General features: G+C 45.2%; 2 protein-coding genes across 2 annotated transcripts; both read right to left on the bottom strand.

The window, feature by feature from the left end:
* Positions 1-1,240: 1,240 nt before the first annotated feature.
* Positions 1,241-1,969, bottom strand: LOC119533329 (eukaryotic translation initiation factor 2 subunit 2-like). Its single transcript, XM_037835385.1, has one exon. It carries the CDS (start codon positions 1,901-1,903, stop codon positions 1,286-1,288), a length of 618 nt encoding a protein of 205 aa, XP_037691313.1. The 5' UTR covers positions 1,904-1,969; the 3' UTR covers positions 1,241-1,285.
* Positions 1,970-10,996: 9,027 nt separating this feature from the next.
* On the bottom strand, positions 10,997-23,560 carry LOC119533328 (cartilage intermediate layer protein). The gene is made up of 8 exons (XM_037835384.1): positions 23,500-23,560; positions 21,516-21,608; positions 20,250-20,519; positions 18,390-18,569; positions 17,676-17,990; positions 16,769-16,877; positions 15,988-16,145; positions 10,997-14,050 (listed from the first exon to the last, which is right to left on the bottom strand). Exons 1-8 carry the CDS (start codon positions 23,558-23,560, stop codon positions 11,694-11,696), a joined length of 3,543 nt encoding a protein of 1,180 aa, XP_037691312.1. The 3' UTR covers positions 10,997-11,693.
* Between the last annotated feature and the right edge of the window lie 27 nt (positions 23,561-23,587).

Genomic DNA, 23,587 nt, shown 5'->3' with positions numbered 1-23,587 from the left:
CCAGAAATTTGGTACAACCTCTGAGAGAGCCATGCCTCTATTTCTCTGGAATCACTGTATGTTCCAAATAAAGGCATGTTTTCTTCATGGCTGAATGTTGACTGACTCTTCAGATCAGACATTGGTGCTGCCAGACATGCAGACATGTAGCAGGAACTCAACACATATATTTGCTAAAGATAGGGACGCTTTTACTTGCATCTGTAGGTACTATGGAGATAAAGGTAATACTGATAATATTATACAGAACTTTACAAAGTGTTTTCACATCCACATTCTCATCTGATTCTCACAGCAACCAGATGAGGTATTTTTTTATCATTATTATTGCAAGGCATTCTGGTTTTGCAGCTGAGAAAACTGAGGCACAAAGGAATGAAGTGACTTGTCCAAGTTCACAACATAATCGGGATTCAAACTCAAGTCTCCACTGCTGTTTCCATTACTCTCCTACAGCCTCCTCCCGAAGTTGGTGAGATTTTAGGGTTCTGTAGAATCTCTACCCCCTACCCAGAAATATTTCACACCAGGGACTAAAAAGCCCCCATGCCATTAAGGCAGTGGTTTCCCATCTGCCTTAAGAATCAGCTGGGTGTGTGTTAAAATATACCTTTGCTCCTCCCCTAAAGGTTTTGATAAAATGGTCTGGAGTGGGGCCCAGTAATATATTTTCAGTGCTAGAATGCTGGAATCAGGAGATGTTCTGGTTATTCATGAAAATGAATGTGTGATTCCACTGTTAAAATGTAAACACTTCTGGAGGGTCCCCGGGAGAAATGGGGAGGCTTGGCTTGGGAAGGGTTCTGAGCTCCAGACCTATCAGCCCTATGGGTGGGGGCCAGGGAAGGACCATGGGGCCTAAGACTCAAACTGTATGGAGTTTAGGAATTAGCTGAAGTGTGTGTTTAAAGTAGAGTCCTGGACCCCATTCTGGAGACCGGAAATGTGCAGGTTTTTTTTTCCACTGTTATAATAACTTTAATTTATCTTGCATTTTACAGAAGTCTATGAACGATTTTAAAAAAGCACCTCCTTACCCCATCAAGTTTCTCTGACAGTTGTTAAAAGTGGGCAATCAGCATGTCAACAGCTTGAGCATCAGCATCTTCAAGGATTTCACAGACCAACCAACCACAAGCCAATGAACTTGGCAGCTTTTCTATCTTGTTTTTAATAAAATAGTATATCCATTCTGATGGTAAACCTGTCCAGCCAAATCTCCATAACACACTTTGCAAAATCGGTGGTGATTAGCAAATTAATTAGCTTTGGCACGGAGCTGTGCTCACTTGCCCGTGACAGCCTGGAAGCCAGTTTTGATGCTGGCAACAGAACATCGAGAATGACAAGTTTCACACTGTAAGAAATAGAGTCGGGTGTCCTTCTGCAGGATTGTGTCTGGTGATCGGCATGTGTGACAGGTGACATATTCCTTGATATATCTTCTCAAGACATTTTCTGTCTGTTTCTGTTGGAATCTTCCTTTAATTACAAGTTGGTTATTACCATCTATAGAACTACTTGTACTCAATTCAGCCAATAGAAATGCAAGGAGATGTTTAGGCTGACAATGTAATAGTTTACAGATATCTGTAAAGTTGACAAAAGATGTTTTTTTGGTTCCTACTCGGACGACCTGTGGAGGTTTCATGACAAATTTCCTTTTCTCTCCAGCAACCATATCTGGATTCTTTTCCCTCATGATGTTGAAAACTCGATTCAGTAACTCCTCATATGTATAGTCTTTTTCTGATCCTGCCCAAGCAGGGCCTGTCTGATTACTGAATGAGATACCATCATCTTTTTTGCTATCTTCATCTTCTAAAGTTTCATCTTTCTCTAGTATTTCATCCTCATCTGGGAACTTGACATTCTTCTTTTTCTTCTTTTTATTGCCAAACATAATGTCAAAGTCATCTTCTGGTTCAGCTGGTTCTTGAATATCACTTTCAATCTTTAACTCCTTTATATTTTCTTCAGCTTCATCAATATCAAATATCTTTTTTGTTTTTTTCTTCTTTTTCTTTTGATTAAAAAATTCAAGTCATCTAGATCATCAGATGCATCCTTTTTCCTACTGTTCTCTTCATCAGTTTCCACATCTTAGTCCTCAGTTAGCTCTGGCTCTACTTCTTTTGTTTCTGAGGGCTGGGTTTCTTCTGTTAAATGTGCAGTTTTAACAGACACCCCACTGCTGGGGCCCAAACCGCACCTCGGGAAACCTTAGGTGAAGTAGGAGCCAAGGTTTCACTCTCTGTTCCTGTGGCTGTGGTGATAGAATCTTGTGCATTTATTTCTCAGGATCTCTCTTTAGTATCCCACCAATTGGCACCACTTTCTCCCACAGGGAGTCACTTGCTCAGCTTTGGCATTGTGGGGACACCAAGGGGACCACAGGGAGATGCCCACTGTTCTGCAGGGCATCCTGGGTAACTAGTGGTGAGCCCCCCTTATCCTCAATTGGAGGGTTATTATTGATAATCCTCCAATTATCAATTGAAGGACAATTATCAATTGAAGGACAAACCTGATTATTGCTTTGTGCTTCATCCTGATTTCAGAGAGGGAACCAGCAGATGGCGCTAAATCACAGCTTCCCTCTTTGAATTCAAGGGAGGGGGTGGGGTGGGGTGTTCTTGAAGCTAATCCAGTGGATATTCTGGTGCACCAAATCTTGAAGACAGTGCTAGGAAATGCTTATTCAGTGTTTCCTAAAGGCAGAGGTGTCAGGAATGGAAAGTCTGGCATGTGAATCCCAGCTGGGTCACTTACTCTGGCAAGTTACTTTTTCAACTATAAATTGGGGTAATATTGACCTCCTAGGAGTAAATGATTCTTTGGCCCATAATACACAACAGGTGCTTAATAAATATTAAAGATCTTTTTACCGTGTAGTGCTGTGATTTATGATTTTCCCTTTATGCCTTTAAAAAATTCCTTTCTACTTGTGCCAGCTTGTTGAAGACTTCACCCTAATTAATTGTAACTGTGCATTCTAAAGAACTCTCTTGATTTCAAGTGAATAACTGAAGAGGAGAGATAAGGAAAGACGATATAAACCCTTGGTTTATAACTCCTTGTCAACTGGCAATTAACTTGTATTAGCCATAGATGATAAAAGTGATACTTGCTTTAGTATTAACTGCAAGCATTTATTACTTGCAAGCAATATTTATCACAAGCACCAATTGGCAGTATGTGTAAAATAGTATTCAAGGATAAATTACCCAACAATGAGGAAATAAAGAGGAAAAACATCTTCTGAACCATGGAAATACATGTTATAAATTTGGCACATCAAAATGCACGTGCTTCACTCATGCCTAGGCCTTCAGAATCTCACTCTGAGTCTATTTACTTTTATTTTAAATATTCATTTGGTCATCTGGATCTCCAGACCACATGTGAATAAATTAGAAATTAGAAGTGCTAGAAGCAGGCATTTAAATCACGGCCAAAAGGATTCTTTAAGTACCAGACAAAAAAAGAGGAAACAGAAAAAATAACTGCAAGAACTCAACAAGAAGAGTATGTGGTCTGGAGCAATCAGGTATTGGGTCAAATTTTTTACATCTCTTACCAGCTCTGATTGCTGATTATGGTGGTGATTAGACCACAATAACTGGTGTTCTTAAGTTCCTAATACATCAAGTTTTGGGCATACATGTGTGGTCCTAGGAATTCTCCCATTAGCATGGAAAGGAATGTCCTCTCTTCCCTAGGAAAGTTTCCTCATGGTGTGGGCAGCACACTGTATGTCCTACAGCCAGCAAACTCTTGTCCCAGCAGCACAATTTGACTGCTGTCCCACAGTGTTCTGTAGGAGAGCTCTGTGAATCACCTTCCACATGCAGTGCAAATTCTGGGATGGCAAGTCCCTCAGGCCACCACCAGCCAGATTTAGCCAGACATACATGCTCCCATTATGTGAACAAGGGTTATTCTGCTTCACAAGAATAGGGACCAGGGATCCTCACTGGAAGTACTGGTTGCTCCACACTAAGTTGGTGAGGGGATGGGGAAGGAGCCAGCTAGGGTGCCACAAATTCCTATGGTTTTTAAGTGGCCTTTTTCTTGATTCAGTGCTTGCCCTGTTACTACAGTCCTTAAACTGTTTTCTGAAGCTTTTAGATGTTTCTGCCAGTTCCTACTGGTTGTTCAAAGCTTCTGTGGGGGACCAGAGCCCTGAAGCTTCTCACTCCACCATCTTGATCAGGGCAGGGCACTAGGAATATAAACTTTTTAAAAGATTTATAACCAAAACAGGTCAAAATAAAAGTTAAAAATTTTTGGAGCTTAAATAAAAAGAATATTATTGAATTTTCTGGAAAACCACTTTTGTAGAATGTCCGTTTTCCTATGGTGCCACAAAAATGAAGCATGACCTTGTTAATCTACACAAATTTTCAGTCTCTTCCATTTCTAGCAGTGTGGTACACAGTGGTAACAACAAACACTTACATAGTGGTTACTATGCACCAGTGACCAATTGAACTTATAAAAACATATACTGTGTTCATATACATGTTCAACTAATCCTCCTCACAACCCCATGAGGTACATATTATTTCCCCAATTCTGTAGGTAAGGAAACTGAAGCTAGAGGTTATATAGCTTGTCCAAGATTGCACTGCCAATAAGTAAAAGAACCAAGATTTGAACTCAGGTAGTCTGGGTTTAGAAGTCATGCATTTAGCCACTGAACTATATTCTGCAGGACTCACTACTAGATCCTGGATGAATCATACCTTTATTGCATTTTGGGGCTCACAGAAAATTTCTAAGAAAATTCTCCAAGAACAACGCATGCAAACTCTTACATTACTGCATAGAATGAAAATTAATCATGTGAGAGTGTTTTAAAGAATCAAAAATTTAAAAAACTCAGGAATCTCTTTTTAAAATGAGCAAGCAATTGGAAACTAACAAAAGTGATCAGATAGTTTTGAAAAAAGAACACTTGAAAATGAAAAATATAATTGTTAAAATTATATGGATGCATTTAACCAGTATTTAGACCAGCTAAAAAGAGAATCAATAGATTAGAAGACATACCTAAAAAAAATATTCAGAATGCAGCACAGAGATAAGGAGATGGGAAATATGAAATGTTAAGAGATGTGGGGAACAGAATGAATGGGTCTTAGATATGTACAATTGTAGTTCCAGAGGAAATAGTAGAGAAAATGGAGAAGAAGCAATATGTGAAGAGATAATGACTAAGAATTTTCCAGAACTGATAAAATCTTTGTCAATCCATAATATGCATCTCCATAACACAGAAAGCAGAATCTTTACCAAGCAGGATAACCAAAAAGAAATAAACACCTAAATTAATTACAGCCACCTTTCACAACAAAAACGACAAAAGATTTTTAAAACTGTCAGAGAAAAAAGACAGATCACTTACAAGAAAACGACAAAGAAACTGACAGCAGGTTTCTCAACAGTAACAATGGAAGCTAAAACACAACTGTTAATCTAGGGCTGTGAAGTCAGCAAAACTACTTTTCAAGCATGAGGATAAAACAAAGACATTTTCAGATAAACAATGATGGAAGAAAAAAGTTCGAGGACTAAAACTTCCTGATATCAAAGCTATAGAAGTCAAGACAGTGTGGTACTGGCATAAGAATAGACATATAGATCAATGGAATAGAATTGAGAATAAGTAAAAGGTCAATGGCCTTTTGCAATAGTGATAAGACCAAGAATGCCAGTGGGGGGAAAAATAGTCTTTTCAATGGTTCTGGGACAACTGGATATCTACATACATGCCAAAGAATGAATTATGATCAAACACCTAAATGGAAGAGTTAAAGCTATAAAATCCTTAGAAGAAAACATAGGTGTGAATCTTCATGACCTTGGATTGGCAATGATTTCTTAGATATGACACCTAGAGCATAAGAAACTAAAGGAAAAAAATTGGATTTCATCAAAATTTTTAAATTTGTGCTTCAAAGGACAGAATCAAGAAATTGAAAAGACAAGCTTCACAATGGGAGGAAATATTTGCAAATCATATACTGAAAAGAGTCTGTTACACAGAATATATAAAGAACTCTTACAACTCAACAATAAAAAAACAAATAACCCAAATGGTCAAAGGATTTGAACAGACGTTTCTCCAAAGAAAATATGCCAATGGCCAATAAGCATATGAAGAGATGTGCAGCATCAAAATCATAGAGAAATGCAAATCAAAACCACAATGAGATACCACTTCACACCCACTAGGATGGCTATAATAATTTTTTTAATGGAAAATAACAAATGCCAGTGAGGATGTAGAGAAATTGGAACCTTCATACATTGCTGGTAGGAATGCAAAATAGTGCAGCTGCTATGGAAAACAGTTTGGCAGTTTCTCAGAAATTATATATAGTCACCACTGACTCAGAAATTCCACTTCTAGGTTTAAACCCTAAGAGACTTGAAAACATATGTTCATATGAAAACTTGTACATAAATATTCATAGAAGCATTATTCATTATAGCCTCAAATTGCACACAACCGAAATGTCCATCAACTGATGACTGGAGAAACAAAATATGCTGTATCCATACTATGGAATATTATTAAGCAAGAAAAAGGAAGGAAGTACTGATACATGCTACAACATGGATGAACCATGAAAATATTACACTAAGTGAAAGAAGCCAGACTCAAAAGGTCATATTGCATGATTCCACTTGTATGAAATGTCCAGAATAGGCAAATCCATAGAGATAGTAGTTGCCCAGGTCTGGGGGAGGGGAGTGATTTTTGATGGGTATGGGATTTCTTTTGGGGGGTGATGAAATATTCTAAAGTTAAAGTGTGATGGCTGCACAACCATGTGAATAAAGTAAAAACCACTGAACTGTACAGTTTAAAATGGTGAATTTTATGGTATGTGCATTATAAATTAATAAAATAATCCTGATAGTTCTACCAAAAACAGAACTTTACTAAAGGAATTTCTAAAAGATATTCTTCAGGAAGAAGGAAAATTACCCTAAAGGCAAGGTCTGAAATGATAAATATAAATAAATGTAAGCAAGCATATAAAATAGTAATAAAATGTTTACTTTGAGGGGTTAAAAAAACACCACTAAAACACTGTTTGGGGGGTGAAGATCTGTTTACTTTGATTTTGTTAAAATCAGTATGTGTAAAAATTCAAGAGAAAGCACTAGAAGAACAGAAAAAACAAGACGGTAAAACTTTCAAACCAATAGAAGGAAAAAAATTGGAATAAAAAACTGCTCAATTCAAAAGCTGGCAAGAAAGAAGAAAAAGTCATAAAAATAGAAAGACGGTAAAAAGCCCAAAATATCTGTAATTACTACAAATATTTACTAAACTTGCTAGTTAAAAGACAGACCATCAGGTCAGATAAAATAAACTCCAACATAATGCTGTTCACAAGAAACACGTCTTTAAAAAGACACAAAAGGTTAAAAGTTAAAAGGAATTAAAAGATAGTCTCAGCAAATACTTACCAAAAGAAAGCCGGGAGCTATATTAGACAATATAGGCTTTCTGATAAAAAGCTTTAGGAACAAAACACATCACAAAATGAATAAAGATTCAACTCACAAGAAGACATGAAAATTCTATACATAATATGTACCTACTAAAATAGCATCATAGCACTCAAGAAATGCAAAAAGATATGTACAAAAAAAAAAGCATCAAAATACATAAAGCCCAAATTGAAGAATAACAGAGAGAAACGGATAAATTCACCATCTAGTGGAAGATTTCAACACATCCTTATTTATTGAATAACACGATGAAGCAGCTTGAATTAATGGTCATATATTGACTCCCGCACTCAATAATTAGAGAATACACTTTTTTTTTTCAATCACACATGTAAACTATAAAAAGTGACCAAGTACTAGACCATGAAGCCAGTTTCAACAGATTTTAAAGAACAGATTATCATACAGATCTCATTAGATATGTTAAAACCTCCTAACGGTTGGAACTGAAAAACCCTAAACTCTCAGTAAGCCCACAATGATCTGCTCATTGTCCTCGCGAAGTATTCACCGTTTAGGGTGTCGCTCCAACTTACAATTATTTCCTTTCACTGAGAACTGCCCTCACCACCCAGGCAACCATGACTGTATAATAGGACTGCCCTCTATGCCCCACCCTTCACCATGGCCACAGTCGATTGGACTAGAGGCGACCCCAGCTGAACCAATCAGAATCTCCCTCCAAGGTACCCTCAAGGTAACCATCACCACAGTTGATTGGAGTAGGAGTGGACCTCAAATCAAAACTGAACCAATTAGATTCTATCTCCAAGGTTTCTGGACTTAGGAGGGGCTTTTATTGACTTGAGTTGTATCCACAATGACCACCGGCTGCCATGAGCAGTTGAGGGACAGAGAAGGCTGATCCTCGGAAAAGAGAGACCATACAGAGGGAGAGACTGAAAGAGCGCAGGAGAAAGACGGACTGAGCAGAGAGAGAAATTGAGTCAGAGAAACAGCTATAAAGCATGTAGAGCCAGACAGACAGGGAGGTTGAGAAAGCAAAAACCACTGAGTGTGAGAGAGAATAACAGAATCAAAATAACTCATGAAGAGTGATGGCCTGGATACTAATGGCTCTGCAGTTCCTAGTTCCAGTTCTTGCTGGGGTCTGATGGCATCCCTGTTAATTGTAACCAGTCCCACATCTACTCCTTGTAGCCATTCTCTTAGTCCAAAACTCCACCGGTCCCTGTGCTACCTCCAACTTTGCTTGTCTAGGCCCTCTCAATCCTTCAAAACTGTGTTCGTGTTCTGACTTCTTGGTGACATTTTTCTCTATCTCACCAGCTACTGGGGCTCTCTGAACCTCTAAAGAGCATTTGTCTGGAAAACTCCTTTGGTTGGAAGCAAAAGCCACCTGATTTGGCCCCTCTATCGTCTTGCCTCTGCCCTTCCTCCCCTCCATCTGGTGTCCGTTCTCATACAGTTCATACTCAGTAACTGGGGGGTTGTTGATCAGCCAGTATACAGCAGGCTGAGATTGAAACCCCAAGGCATTTCTGAAATGGACATTTTGTTCACCCAGTGTGCAGTCTCCACAGGGGAAAGGAACACCCAGTCAATCAGCAGTTTGTGAACCAAAGACATCCTGGGAAGTGTGCTCTTAGCCTAACTGAAAATCAGGGAAAGGACTTTAGAGATCATCTAGATTCTGAAATAGACCAATTCCTTCATTTATTGTTAAGGAAACAAAGGCCCAGGGGAAAGTGACTTCACCAAAATCTCATAACTTGCAAGGGCAGAGCTGCCTTTGGAGACAAGGAGCTTAGGAATTAGGAGGTATCAGGAGTTCAACTGAACAGCATTTCCTTTTCTGAAAGAGAGGTGTCTGCCGTTCCCTCCCAGCCTCCAACCCCCAGCTTTGCACAAGCTGTTTCTGCATGTGTTCTCTGCTGCTACCAGCCGCATGCCCTAGGAGCCAGCTCCTAGATATCATTTGGACATCAAATTAGATGTCACCTCCTCCAAGAAGCCCCCTTGGACCACCACCCCTGCAAAGTCTCGTGCCACCAAGTGTAGCATATTTTATACTCTCTCATAAAGGTCTGTTTACCTGTCTACTTGTGCACGTGGCCTGCACAGAGTAGGCATTCAATATGTGTTTGGTGAGTGAAGCAAAGAGCAGGTACTAGCTGCTGCCTTCTAGAGTCTGTTTATTCAGACCCTCAACAGAGAGTGGAAAGGGAAGGTCACAGACTCAGCCCACCTTTTCCAGAGTCACCTCTTTGAGAATTTGAGGAAACTGCACAGGGTAGTTGGGTTGAAACAGCACAAGCTCTGGCTCCTGAAGCAGCTGAGACATCTGTGCTGCAGATGACTGTAGGCTGGCCCCTCGGCAGGGAAAACCAAACCCCACCAAGCAGTCGGTGAGAGCCTCTCCCTGGGAGCAGGGGGACAAATGAAGCTGGAAGTGGGTCAAGCAGCAATCACAAGGCCACTAGCCTCAGCCCTGCATGTGCTCGCTTTCTCGGCAGTCATGGGGATGGGGCTGTTCAGACTAAGAAATTTCTAGTTGATTATGAAGCAAACCTGCGGGACCCAAGGAGATGCTGAGCCAGGAGCACAAATCCAACCCAGGCCAGAGACAGCCAAAAGGAGTTGTGCAGACCAGCTAGGGGATCAGGGAAAGCTTTTTGTTCTGATTGTAAACAAGGCTCCCTCTTCTCCCAATCCAACTCCCATCCGCCTGATAGATTCTGGAGGGGTTGGGAGAGAAGCAGTCAATGCATCTAACCCAACCCCACATCCTACCACCCGGACTGTCAATTCTTCTAAGACCACTCTGGCACTATCCACTGGCTTCTAATTTACTATTCTAAACCAAATACCTTTACCAAAAACAAAACACTGTCCTTTTGGACCAGTTGTTTTGCTCAAAGGTACAAAGACTGCTCCATACAACAGAGATCTGGAGTCTGGAAAGCTGCTGGGAATCTTTAGAAATGCTTGGAAAAAAAAAGAAAAGCCCCACCATTTCTGAGTGAGGTCAGCCACCCAGCCCAGCTGGAGAAGGCAGCAGGCTGTTGAGGGGTGAAGGGTGGGAGGGAGCCAAAGGACCACTCGGTCAACTTGCTGGGCCCTGGGCCAAGCCCTTGAATAAGTTCCTCAGTATTGGAAAGAAAGAAAGAGAGGGAGGGGGAAGGGAAGGAGGAGGGAGGGAGGGAGGAAAGAAAGAAATATGGGCATGTTTTAGTTTACTCAGGAGCCCAGAACATGCTTACAACTCCAGGAAACTCTGTTCTTCCCTGCAAATGGAAAATATGATCCATGAGAACAAACAACCTCTGAAGTGGGTGCCCAGTTACTCAACTCTGTAACTTAGGTGGGGGGGGAGGGGGGCCAGCCTTATATCACCTTGTTACTGTTTTCCGGAGTCCCTCTGCCCCTTTGAGCAGTGGTTCACTTTAAGGGATAAAAGACTAGACAGCCACCTCAGAATCAAAGTACAAAATATGCATTTATTGACATCTGCCCTGTGCTACAGTGAGCTTCTAGCAAGAACAAAAACAAGTGTAAGGGAAACATGCTGATACAATAAGCAATCTAATGCAATGTGGATAGGAGGAGATGTTCTTTCCAGAGTTGGTAGAACTATGATTACCCTACATTCAATAGCTTGACATTGAGGGTGCTCTAGAGTTCCAAATTCAGCAAAGAAATAAATAAGTTATTTACATTTCAAGTAAAAGTTTTGCAGTTTATTCCTTTATTTCACCACCATGTAAATATATGAACTGTGATGGAGGCCTTGCTTACATCCTGTGAAGCAAGGCCAAGAAATAAGCTTTATATTGGTTGTTCAATTTTTACCATCAGATTATCATTATCAGAGAGGTGGGCAAAGCCATGCAAAAAGAGAAGGAAGTACATTTCTGTTGATGGCACTAAATGAAGAATGGCCAAAGCTGCAGAGTTTTACCAGCAACCAATTTCTTGTGTTTCTTTTAAAGAACAGGACAAAGGGGCTTTATTTTGCTGTTTGGGGCACTATGTGGCAATCAATTTCATAGGATGAAGACAGTAAATAAAGGCATGAAGAAACAAACAAGCAAATTGCACCAGAACGGATGTGCTTAAATTAACCAAGTGACAGTTTGTGCGTCAGTCTCACAATGACTGCCACGTGAGGCCGGGGCAGGGACAGAGCACCACAAGCCTTAGTTGCTCAGAGGCCATTGAGCAACCCCAGGAGACCTCAGAGAGGCCACCCCTCTGCGCCAACGCTGGCCTCCCCTACTTGCCAGTTGCTGCCTCCCCGAGGCCACTCTTCTTCCAGCGGAGGGCTGGGCAGGGGTGCTTTGGAGGTACTGGAAGGTGCTCTGGCGGCCCACCTGCCTCTCTATGCAGTTAAAAGTGAGGGCCACTCCCACATTACTCTTCATGACTCTGGAGGAGCCATCGGATGTGCCATCAAAACACCGGCCAAGTGCGATCTCCTTGGCTATGCGAGGGTCCTGGTCAGTGACAGTATAGATGCCGTAGTTGTGGCCCAGTGGGTCCAGGGGTGCCAGCATGGTGTACTCACTGGTGTCATTGTTGACCGCCAGTGGCAGATGGTTGACCAGGTACTCATGCAACATGGGGTTTACGCTGGCTCGCTGGCAGCTGCCCTGGGGGATAACCTTCACCAGTGTGCGGTCCACACGGTCCTGGTCATAGAGCATCCCACTGCACTTGAACTCTAGGCAGGCGGATGAGACATTGGGCTGGTCCCTGTCCTGTGTGCTCCTCACATCGCGGATTCCGTACAGCTTCCCTACCGTCTGCCGATGAGTACCCCCCATGTTGCGGGACCGCACATTCACCTCCAGTGGCCCCACAATCTTCACCTTGATGTAGCAGGCTCTGAATTCCATTGGCTTGGGCCACCATGCCAGATAGTCTTCAGTCCAGCTCATGGGGTCATACTCATTGAAGGGGACAGTGTTGTAGTCATACCGATCCCCCTCAATCTGGTAGAACCGGAAGTGGGCTGCACTGGGTGGTGCCTCCTCACATGCCCGGAGGTTCTCAACAGCATAGATTGGCCCATTGCTCTCCTCAGCTGAGTTGGGCCTTGGCTTGGCCATGCTGATCTGGAAAGCCGTCTTCTTAACGCGCGTGTCCTCGTGGTCTGTCCGCCGGTAATTGAGCTTGTTAAGGTAGGGCTGAGGAACACCAATTGCATTTGGGCTGAATTTAGGAAAAGACTCTACTGCTTGCAGTTCCTCCCCAGCCAAGCTTGCCAAGACATAGGCAGAGTAGGCATTGGGGGACTGGTCATCACAGAAGGCAGGAACACAGGCCCCATTGGGGCCTGTGATGACACTGTCAAAGCGACCCCAGGCCCTGGGGTTGGACAAGAAGCCAGTCCTGGGCTCCAGGTTGATCACAGAGACCACCACCCCCTGGATCTGCTCACTAGGCAAGAACCTCTCACTCCGGTAGGCCCTCACCTTGATAAAGCACCTCCTGCTTTCAGGGACATCCAGGTTAAAGAGCCTCCTCTCACGGATCTCCATGTTGCCCACCAGGAAGGTTCTTTCTTCCCTTTTGTTCCGCCTCTGACTTTCAAATTTGAAGTCATCTTCTTCTTCCCACAGTCCTGTGTCTGGGTTGAGCGACCAGAGTTTCATCATGGATACATGCTCTGGCATCTTGACCTGGGTCGAGTCAAGGTGGACCTTCACCTTGCCTGCATTGAGTGGCTCTGAGGTGGCCTCGTCTGTGAAGTCCACGGAGAACATGCCATATGTCCGAAGGGGGAAGGTGTCTCCTTCATCACTGATGAAGTTCAGGTCACTCTGGGTGGCTGTGGCTGTGGAAATATTCCGGGGATCCAGGAAGGTCACGCTGGCCTTGACTTTTCCTGTGTAGGGCTCCCCATTCTTCCTGTAGAAACTCATGGATGGGATTTCCAGTTCACCCATGGGGTCTTCACCAGCCATCTCCCCCAGGGGAATAATGTTGGTCTCTGTGGCCTCCAAGGTGATGGGCTCTTTCCGCCGAAGCATCTTGATCTCATGGAACACTGCACTTCCCTTCCTGTTGAAGGGCAGCACTTTGGTGGTATTGACAAACTTCTGTAGCCTGTCCACAAATGTAAGCACCAGCCTCTCGGTGTCCTGGGGGACATGGAGGGTGAAAGTGCCCTTGTAGCCAGTCATGCTCACACGGCTGTTCCCCATGTACACATGACCAAAGCGCATGGGCTCCCCATTGTCGGCGGCGCTGACGCGGCCCCGCACAATGCTCCGGGTCTTGGTACACCGCTGGCAGCTGCACTCTGTGGCTACCTTCATGGGCAGCGTGTACCCGCTGCATTCAATCTCCCTCTCCTCCATCTTTGAGATGCCACAGCAGTTCTCCACGGCATCCTGGCACCTGATCCCATTATCCTGCTTCCCTGCACAGGTCTTGACGGGGCAGTGGCCCACATCATAGTAGAAGGAGTTGGTGCCATTCTGGAAGCAGTCGTGGGGCAGCTGGATAAGGTAGCTCTCAGGGATTGGGTTGCAAGGGGTCTCATCAGGGGCTGGAGAAGGAAGTGATGTTGACATTAGATGTAAGTTCATGTCCCACACAAAGATTGCCTCTATCTACCTCACCTTTCTGCAGTGCTTTATGTTTTTCAAAGGACTTGCATATCTGTGATCCTGATTCTCACAGCACTACTGTGAGGGAGAAAGGGCAGCTGTTGCTAACCCCTTTTTATAGATGGGGAAACAGAATTGGTTGCTGAGACCACTAGGGTAGTGGTTCTTAATGAGGGAGGGGGGTCTTGAAAATTTGTGGGCTTTGGGTTATCACCAAAATTGGGGGTGCTACTGGCACATGGGGGCCACTAATGCTTTACAACCTTCAATGCCTGGCACTGTCCTGCATAAGGAATTTTTCTGCAGGACTTTCACATATCCCGTCAGATAATCATTAAAATTATCAGAGCCTAGTATTTTTTTTTTTTGGGGGGGGGGGCATGGCTTTAATATACACTGAAATGTTCAAGAATGCAGCTACCATGTAAATCGAGTTAAAACTGTACTTTGGTTAGCTTGGTACAACACCAAAAATTGTTCTTCATCTCAGAAAATAATATTCATCCAGGGAACATTACCCAGGGAATGTGAGCCACCCAAATGATACCTCCATATCTATTAGAATTTGTAGCTGTCACATTTATGGCAACTCTGGATTTTAATACAAGCATCTGTCCTCTTTGTTGGTTTTCTCGTGTCATTGTGCCCAAAGCATTCACATATTGAAATACATACTATTCTGTGTTAAAATTATTTTCTTTTTATTGCCCCTTTATATTACTGTCAAGGCCATATTTTTGGACATTATATGTAGTTAAATGATTGTCTATAAATTTAACTTTAAAATAGTAAAAACAGTATTTAAAAATAAGGGTCTAAAATTGATTGTGGTGATGAATGCACAACTATGTGATGATACGTAAGCCACTGATCGTATACTTTGGATGGATTGTATAGTGTGTGATTATATCTCAATAAAATTGCATTAGAAAAGAAAAAATAAGGGTGACAAATGGGTAGCACTGATCTGATGAGTTGAGAACCACGGCTGAGGGAGTGCCACATCTCCTCTGCCAAGCTCAGTGTAGAATGCCCTGCATCATTCCTCTCCTGAGGTCTGTTGCTCAACTTTCTTGGAGTCCTTGAGATATTCCAGGATCTTTCCAATAAATTCTCGTTCCTCTGCCTTTTGTTTTGTTTTGCTTTGCTTTGTTCAAGCCAATTACTAAGGCATCCTATCCCTCCTTCCCCCAACTATCCAAGTCCAAGTTCCTGATTGGTCTTTGGCCTCAATTCTCTCCCTCTCCAGTTCCCTTTTTGAAGTCAGCTTTGTTCAGGTCACCCCTTCTTGAAAAGCCCCCACTGATTCCCGCTTCTGTACCTTTGCTCACCCTGGCCTTTCCGTCTGGAATGACCCCATCTTGATACCCAGTCTTTAAGACCAGGAGTTTGCAACTTCAGCTGCAAATTAAAATCACCTAAAGAGCTTTTAAGACTCAGAAGCCCAGACTGCATCCCAGACCAATTAAATCAGAGTCTCTGGGAGTAAGGCTCATTCATCAACAGGTGATCCCAATGGGCAGCCAAGGTTGAGAGCCACTATTTAAGACCCAGGCTGAAAAGCTGCTCCCTCAAGCGGCCGTCCATGAATATTCCCACTTGGAAGGTCTGTCTTTTATCTATAGAATCCACAGCCCCTTATCTCCTGTTTTAGCTGTTTTCTATCTTTACGTATAATGCATCTTATTGACATCTCTTCATGCCTTCTGGAGTGGCAGTTTTGTCAGGGTAGGATTTGGGTCTGTACCCAGAGACCCAAAAGGGGACTGTGCATGGCATAGAAAAGCCTGAGATTTTACTGCCCAGTTCTGCTCACTAGGTGCTCAGCTAGCCCTGTGGCGAGTGCAGGACCCCCCAAGGACCCAGACAGGCTTACCTATGACAGTCAGCTGGGCAAACTGAGACTTCACAGCCCCAGCGTCACTCTGGGCCTTGCAGAAGTACTCTCCAGACTGGCCCTGCTGTAGGTTCTTCAGCACCAGCTTGCTCTCGTGCTTATAGAGGGAGGGGTCCAGCAGTGTATTATTGTGGTACCTGCAAGGGATGGAGGAGGGGCGTGAAGTGGGATAGCAGTGCCCAGGACATGCAGCCAGAGAGACAGATGGTGGGTGGGTCCCTGCAGATGGCAGCATCACCTCTGACTCAAGGGCACTCACTGGCCTGGGAGTCATGGGACTTAGTTCTGCATCCCCAGTCCCACCGCTTAACTGGCTATGGAACCTTGGACAAGTCATCTCACCTCTCTGAGCTTCAGTTTACTGGTCTGTAAACTGGGAACAATGATTTCTAGCTGATCTCACAGGATCGTTGCAGGGGTCAAACTAGATGATGACTGTAAAATGTGAGGGGTAAAGGACTCACAGCCACCGGGGATTCTGGCCTTGTTTGCCTTCGTCAGGGGAAGTAGGCAGAGGAAACTTGTTCTGTGTCCTGAAGATATGCAGGCCAGGCCCCAGAGGCCAGCGATGCTCTGTGGGTGCCCTAACTTTGAGAGGACAACCAAAAGCCTTGCTGGTTGTCTGCAAGTCCTCAACCCAATGCCATGTTTGTAACTTTATTCTGTTGGCTATTGTTATTATCAATAAACACAGACCCACTGCAAGAAAGCTCTGGTTTCCAAGAAGAGAACTGGGCAGGGTACCTGGCAGAATACATACCAGAAATACTTGTCTGGACCTGGCTTCCCTGTGGCCTTACAGCACAAGGACACACTCTGCCCAACTCTCCGTGCTTTTGTCTTGGGGTTCATCACAATGTATGGAGTCTCTGGGAAAGGAGATGAGAAATAGGGTTTTGGTGTTTGCTTTCTGACAGATTCTACAGAGCCTTGCTCTCTCAGCTTCTTTGACTTGTGTTAAGAATTGCATAACTTCATCCCCACCCACACCCCCTCTACAATGGCCCTAACACCCAAGGGAACTGGTCCAGGGTGGAGTCCACCCCCTCGACACCCACACCCTGAGATCTGCTCCTGTGGCCTCTCAAGCAGTATCTGGGCAGGGGCAGTGGGGAATCAAGGGGACCTTGTGCCAACCCAAGATTCCCAAGTTCTGCTGTTGGGACAGAGCTGGCCATGTTCAGTGGTGCAATATTCCTGCTCTGCTGCCCCCAGCAGAATTTTCTGGCCATTTGGCACCATTTCTCAACTCCCCAAGCCTCTCTCTTTATGATCTCCAAACCCTACACTGCCATGTAATCAATTGCTTTTGATAAGGTGACAAGGGAAGACTTCCTGCATTTGAAGGAGAAAGCCATGCTGATGAATATCTGCGGGAAGAATGCTCCCAGCAGAGGATACAGCAAGGGCAAAGGGCAGGAGTATGTCTGTGTCTTTGAGCAACAGAGAGGAGGCCAGAGTGGCTGGAGTAGAGTGACTGAGTGTGGAGGGAGTAGTCAGAGAGATGAGAGAAGTAGTGGGAGGCCAGATGATGCAGGGCATTGTGGACCATAGAAAGGAATTTGAGTTTTATTCTGAGTATGCTCAGAAGCCAGCTCTTAGAACTGTAATCACTCTATTTAAAAGTCCAACCCTCTTCCCAACCCTACCCCGGAGAACTCAGGTACCTGCCCTCACGAACTCTGCATTGATGGTGGCTGACTTCTGGCTAGTCTTGGGCATTGTGAGCATGATGGGGACAAACTTGGCCTTCTTGATCTTCAGGATGCTTTTGCCATCGGGGCACAAACCAGGGATTCGGAACTTCCCACGACTGTCCGTCTGAGTCAGTGGCTTAGGTGTCTTGGTCAGCAGGTAGACAGTGGCCCCTGAGGCTGGAGCACCCCCGGGGAGGGAGACAGCCCCATGCAGCACAAAGTCCTGACACATGCAGGCATTGCAGTCAGCGTTTACCCGGCCCATGGGGCAAGTCAGGTCACAGGCTGTGGGTAAAGGGACTAGATCAGCAGAGGTCATACTGATTATGGCCCTCCCTCTGCCATGCCCCAGCCTGTAAACTCTCATATGCTCTCCTTTCTCCTTAGGCATTTGTTACCCTTCCTTATCAGCACGTATAACTAACTCCTTCTCATCCCTCAAGACTCAAGACCATACATCTCTTCTGGGAAGCCTTCCTTGATTCCCCTAAACTATGATAACTGACCCTGTTCCATGATCCCACATTACCCTGTACATTCCCCATCAGAGGACCCAGTGGATGCTCAGTTAATACTGAGTAAACTAATGAATGAATCCTCTCAGTTTTACCCTCCAACCCATCTTCCTAGGCTGCTTCAGAACCGCCCCACACACTCTCCCCACTCCTGGAGTGAGGGTGGTACCTGTACAGGCCTGGCCCACACAGAGCCGGCCCTCCTCAGTGGCCTCATTGCACAGCGACATTGTCTCTGCCAGGCAGGTGCGGGTCCGGGTCTGGACCCCAGTGTGACCACAGGAAGCCGAGCACTTGCTCCAGGGAGACCATGGGTTCCAGTTGTGCTCCACGACTCGGCGCAGGGACCCTGCAAAGTGGGATTAATATATGGTCTGACTCTGTCAGGAAATCTGACCCAGAGGCTGTTTCTTCTGTGGTGAGGAGAAGCAGGACTTCCATTTATGTCATAGATGTCATTGACATTTATATTTATTGAAAATGATTTTTCCAACAGATGGAAGTCAAGAGTCTTGAGGAAGTGGTATCTCTCCCCAGTTTGTACAAAGGCACCATATGGACTCTGGGTGGCCCTGAGAGGAGCTGGTTGGCCAAGCACTGGGACTTTGATATGCTGTCCTAGGATGTGCAAGGATAGCACCCTTTTCCTCTCCGCTAGTGTGAAAAAGCCACATGCTTTTGCAGAAGGTCTCCTGGGAAGCCAGAGCCTGGAAACTGTGTGACTCAGACATGAAGCCCCATCTGCCCACTCTCCTCACCTCTGATCTGAGGCCTGTGTGCAAGATTAGGGGGCACAGACCTTGCCCAGGAGCCCAGCCTGAGCTCCCGCTCCAGATGACTACCACTCCCACCTGGGCCTGCAAGGTCAGGCTGTGTGGCCTGGTGGAATCCACCAGAAAAGAGGGTGCACATCCAGGAAATGGGTAGGCCTGCAGGTGGCTCCCCCAACATCTCTATTGTTTAGTGTGGGGGGATCAAAAGGTCATGGACTCTGCAAACACAGACATGGGTTCAAATCTTAGCTGTGCACCTCTCAGCTCTGTGATTGTGAGAAATTACCTAACCTCTATGAACCTTGCATAACTTGTCAAAATGGAGATTCCTCAAAGGTTGTTGCGAAGACTAAATAATGTAGATAACTAGCACAGTGTCTGACACATAGGTTCTATAATAGCTACTAACTCTTAGTGAAGGTTTATCCTGGGTTAACACCTCTACATTCATTATCTCAGTTAATCCTCATAAAAAAAAAAAAAAAAAAAAAAAAACAAGTAAATTTACTGATATTACCTCTCTTCTACCTGTAAGAAACCTGAGGCTCGGAGAGCTTGTGAAAATTTTCCTAAGAAACACTATTCCTGAAGTGGGCTCCCTCCCCTTAATCTGTAACAAGAGAGTCCCCTTCACCCTCAACCGGTAATGACTGCAAAGTAAACATTAAAGCCCTGAGAGGAAGGGAGTGAAACTGTGCCGTTTTAGGGAGTGAGACTTGCGGATGTATGCATTAGCCAAGCGTAACCATTTCAATAATTAACCATTGCACCGGCCTTGAGAAAATTTCTCAAGGTTGCTAAAGATCTTAAGCACCCATTAATTAACCGCCAACTCTGCTTTTGTCAAAGTAGCTTGCTTGCATTTTCAGGATGTGATTTCTGCCTATATAAGTCTCAAGCACTCTCCGGCCACTGCTGCTGCTTACTGAACTCCCTGCGCAGAGTGACGGGCCCGGCTAATAAAAGGCTCTTTATATTCTGTTTGGCTGTCTCGTACTTTAACTCGTGGGCACCATAACATTCCTGTGATCAGCCTGGGATTCCAACCCAGGCAGCCCGACTCCAGAGCTTGTGGTCGTCACCACCGTGTCACACGCATTCAATAACACGGAACACTGCCAGGAAGTCTAATGGGTTATTGTTAGAGAGTTGGAGTGTATGTGGGTTATGGCCAGAGTTCCCATGGCCAGAGGCAAGTCCTGGCCTGTCCCTGTGCTGGCAGGAGGTGGGGGTTGGAAGCCACCCTTCCGGCTCACCTGGAGGGCAGAGGAAGCGCACGGTGTAGTTGGAGCAGTTCCGGCCGATCTGCTGCTCCCTGTTGAGGCACCAGAAACCCTCACGAGGGCTGCCGTGGACCACCTGGCCAGTGCTGCCTGCAGGCGTCCAGTTGGTGGTCCGAGCCTCTAGCCGCAGGGGCTGGGCACACACACGGTCCCCGTAATAGAAACGAATGGCGTCCAGCCGCTCATAGTCGCCCTTCCCATCAGGGTGGTCAATGTTGAACCACGTCGTCCACTCGCCAGGACCTGAGAGACCAGAGCCAGCTTGGTCCTGGAGTGCCCGGTGACCTCCCGTTCCACTTTCCTGCTGATACCTCTTACCCACCCCCAGCTGGTCTCAGGCGCTGTCACGTCTCTCTCCAGCATCTCTCCGATCTCCCACCCTTCTGCAACCCTCACTGCAAGGCGCCATTCAGGCTCCCCTCAGCACTGGTTGTGCCATGTCAGTAACTTCCTGATTGGTCTCCCCAACACCTTGCAGTCCGGATGAGCTTTCTCTGTACTTCTTGGACCATACCACTCCCCAGCTTCAACATCCCCTAGCCAGGTGTTAGGGGTTGAGTTGTGTTCCCCCAAAAGATATGTTGGAGTCCTAATCCCCAGTACCTCAGAATGCAACCTCATTTAGAAAAATAGTCAATACAGGTGGAATTAGGCAAGTCAAAATGAGGGTCTACTGGAGGAGGGTGGGCTCCCAATCCTATATGATTGGTGTCCTAATGAGAGGAGGAGAGGAGGCCCTGTGACGACAGAGGCCGGGAGCACCACGGACTGCTGGCATGCCACCACCAGAAGCCAGAAGCCACGGACCCCGGAGGAAGCCTGGCTGCCAACACCGTGATTTCAAACTTCTAGCCTCCAGAACTATTCTGTTGTTTTAGACCACCCAGTTTGTGATACTTTGTCATGCCCCACCCCGCCAGGAAACCAAGACACCAGGCATTCAGGGAGCCGATGAACAGGCCCCTGCTTTCTCTTCATCCTCGTCTCCCCATCTCGCCCCACCAGCCGTGCTCTGGCCCACAGCATGCTCAACAGCATTCTTGGGATATATCAGGCAGCTTCCTGATTCTGAGCTGTCCTGTATACTAGGTCCATCTGCCTGGATAGAGATATAGGCCAAACGCTTTGTAAAAGTGGTTTCCGTGGGAACCTGACATCATACCCTGGCTTCAGAAATTCTCTTAGCAAGCTCAGTAAAGACCTCTCCCCTGACCCTTCCCTGCTGCAGCCATAACTCACTCTCCAAGGGGTCAGCAGGCTTGGCAAAGATGTTGGCGATCCTCTTCCCGGGCTGGACTCTTCTCACTGTCTGAGTGAGCATTGTCTGCCTCCCTGAGGCCAGGAAAAAAAAAGAAGCTGAGTGAGAAGCCTGAGCTGCAAGTCACAGTGGCTCAGCAGGATCGTGCTACCAGCCTCTCGGGACACAGAGAAGCAGAGTAATGGGGTGGACAGAGCACGAGCACTGGATGTGAGTTCAAATCCCCACTCTGTCACTCACTGCCTGTGCAACCTCAGAACAGTTTTATTCCTCTGAACTTGTTTCCCCATCAACTGAGGCTGAAATAATAATCACTACATCATAGGGTCATGGTGCATATTTGGGGTCATAATTTGTAGCAGGGCCTGCATCTAGTGTAGTTTCTCTTTTCACTTGTGCTCTAGAAATGGTTCATAGGCTGCTGCTGAGCAACCGGTGGGCTGGGGCTCCTGCTTTGGGTCTGTCCTTCTTGGCAAAATCAAGCCTTATTTTCCTCATCTGTGAAATGAAGATATTAATTCTCACCTCACAGAGCAGTTCTGTTGGTATGGGGATTCCATGAGGGAACACAAGTAAACATCTCTGAAGCACACTGTAGATACAGAGAGCCGGTGCCCCAAAGGCTCTGCCACCCCTTAACTGTGTGACCCTGGGCAAGTTACTTAAGCCATCTGACTCTTTCTTACCTCATTATGAAATGGAGATAATAATAGTTCTTACCTCGGTGGATTGTGGGGATTAAATGAGCTCATTTGGAAAATCCACTTGGAGTAATGCCTAGCACATAATGTATGCTGAATAATTATAACCCCTTTTAGCTCAATGCCAGGCACATGTTTGGCTTTGGGAGTCCACCCTCCCATAAATGCCTCACACGGCCTACTTGGGACAGAGGTCCTCAGTTTTCTGACCCTGGACTGGTAGAATCTGTCTGAAGATGGATCCAGGGTCCTCAGGCCACATGCGTCTTCTAGCACCACCTCATCCGAGGCTGGGTTGGGGGCTCCAGAAGGGGAAAGAAGAAAGGGAGCAGAGGGCTGCAAAAGCTCTGAAAGGCAATTAACTCCCATGTGGAGAGCCAAATCAGAATTCTCTGTGCTGCTTAATTGGGGTGATGGGAGATCTTTTAATCAAACTAATCTGATTTCCTCTCAGATGGTTGAATGTTAATCATCTTCACAAACAGCAGCTGTCAGGGTGGAACGAGAAAAGCGTGTGGTGGGTACCCACAGGTTTGACAAGACCCTGAGGCAGCCTTTGTTTCTGCGTCTGTGGTCACAAAGCCTGCAGTGCCTGCAGCTTTAAAAGAGAGACTTGAGCATTTTTTTTTCTTTACCTGAGTATGTGGTTAGAAATCAGGAGAGGGAGGGGAGGTGGGAGAGAATGTACAGGGTATTGTCAGGAGCTCTGATGTTTAGATGCCACAAGGAGTCAGCAGTTCCATCAGGCAAATGGATCTCTTCCTTTGAGAGCTCAGTGTCACCAGAAGATAAGGTGAGAGGGCAAGGAGCCCAGATGTCCTATTGGGTGACTGATCTGCTCTGGTGTCTGTGAAATTTAGCTGCAGTGTCTAAATGAAATTGAGTTTTAGGCCAGAAGAATTTTCATGAAACTAAAAACAGACCAAACTCTAAAATTCCTTCTGAGATTCCCATTTTTGCTTTGGCTGCTAGGAAGCTCAGAGCTAAATTTAGTTCACAGGGACAGTAACGTTCTTATCTTTTTTCCTCCCTCTGAATGATTACTCCTCACTTTCTTCTTTGAAAAGTTTCTATTCTGTGAATTTTAGTATTAAGAACTATCTCAAATTCTTTGAGAAAATAAGCAGAGTATAAATTATGAATAAATCCATACATCAGCCTCAGGCTTTAAGGCTTAAGACACATGTATAGCTGGGCCTCAAATTAGACATGACTTCACCATGGCAAGTGGAGGCTTTGGGGCTAGCAGATACTTAGCCTGTACCCAACACAGAGGTGACCTCCAGGACCAGGAGGGAGAACACCCAGGCCTTGGTCCCCACCATCTTTCCCCAGGCCCTGTGGGGAACGTG

The sequence above is a fragment of the Choloepus didactylus genome, chromosome 4 (genome assembly GCF_015220235.1).
Source record: "Choloepus didactylus isolate mChoDid1 chromosome 4, mChoDid1.pri, whole genome shotgun sequence".
In the NCBI taxonomy this organism is placed as follows: Eukaryota; Metazoa; Chordata; class Mammalia; order Pilosa; family Megalonychidae; genus Choloepus; species Choloepus didactylus.
Note: the sequence above shows the minus strand (reverse complement) of the source record. Positions and strands in the feature narration are given on the sequence as shown.

Bases quoted from the DNA above. Each gene is read 5' to 3' on its own strand.
- LOC119533329 (XM_037835385.1), bottom strand. From the start codon at position 1,903: ATGTTTGGCAATAAAAAGAAGAAAAAGAAGAATGTCAAGTTCCCAGAT.
- LOC119533328 (XM_037835384.1), bottom strand. From the start codon at position 23,560: ATGGTGGGGACCAAGGCCTGGGTGTTCTCCCTCCTGGTCCTGGAGGTC. The intron at 17,991-18,389 runs GTACCACCCTCA...CTTTACCCACAG, and splicing joins TGTGGGCCAGGCCTGTACAG to CCTGTGACCTGACTTGCCCC. The intron at 16,146-16,768 runs GTATGTATTCTG...CATCCCTTGCAG, and splicing joins GGTCCAGACAAGTATTTCTG to GTACCACAATAATACACTGC.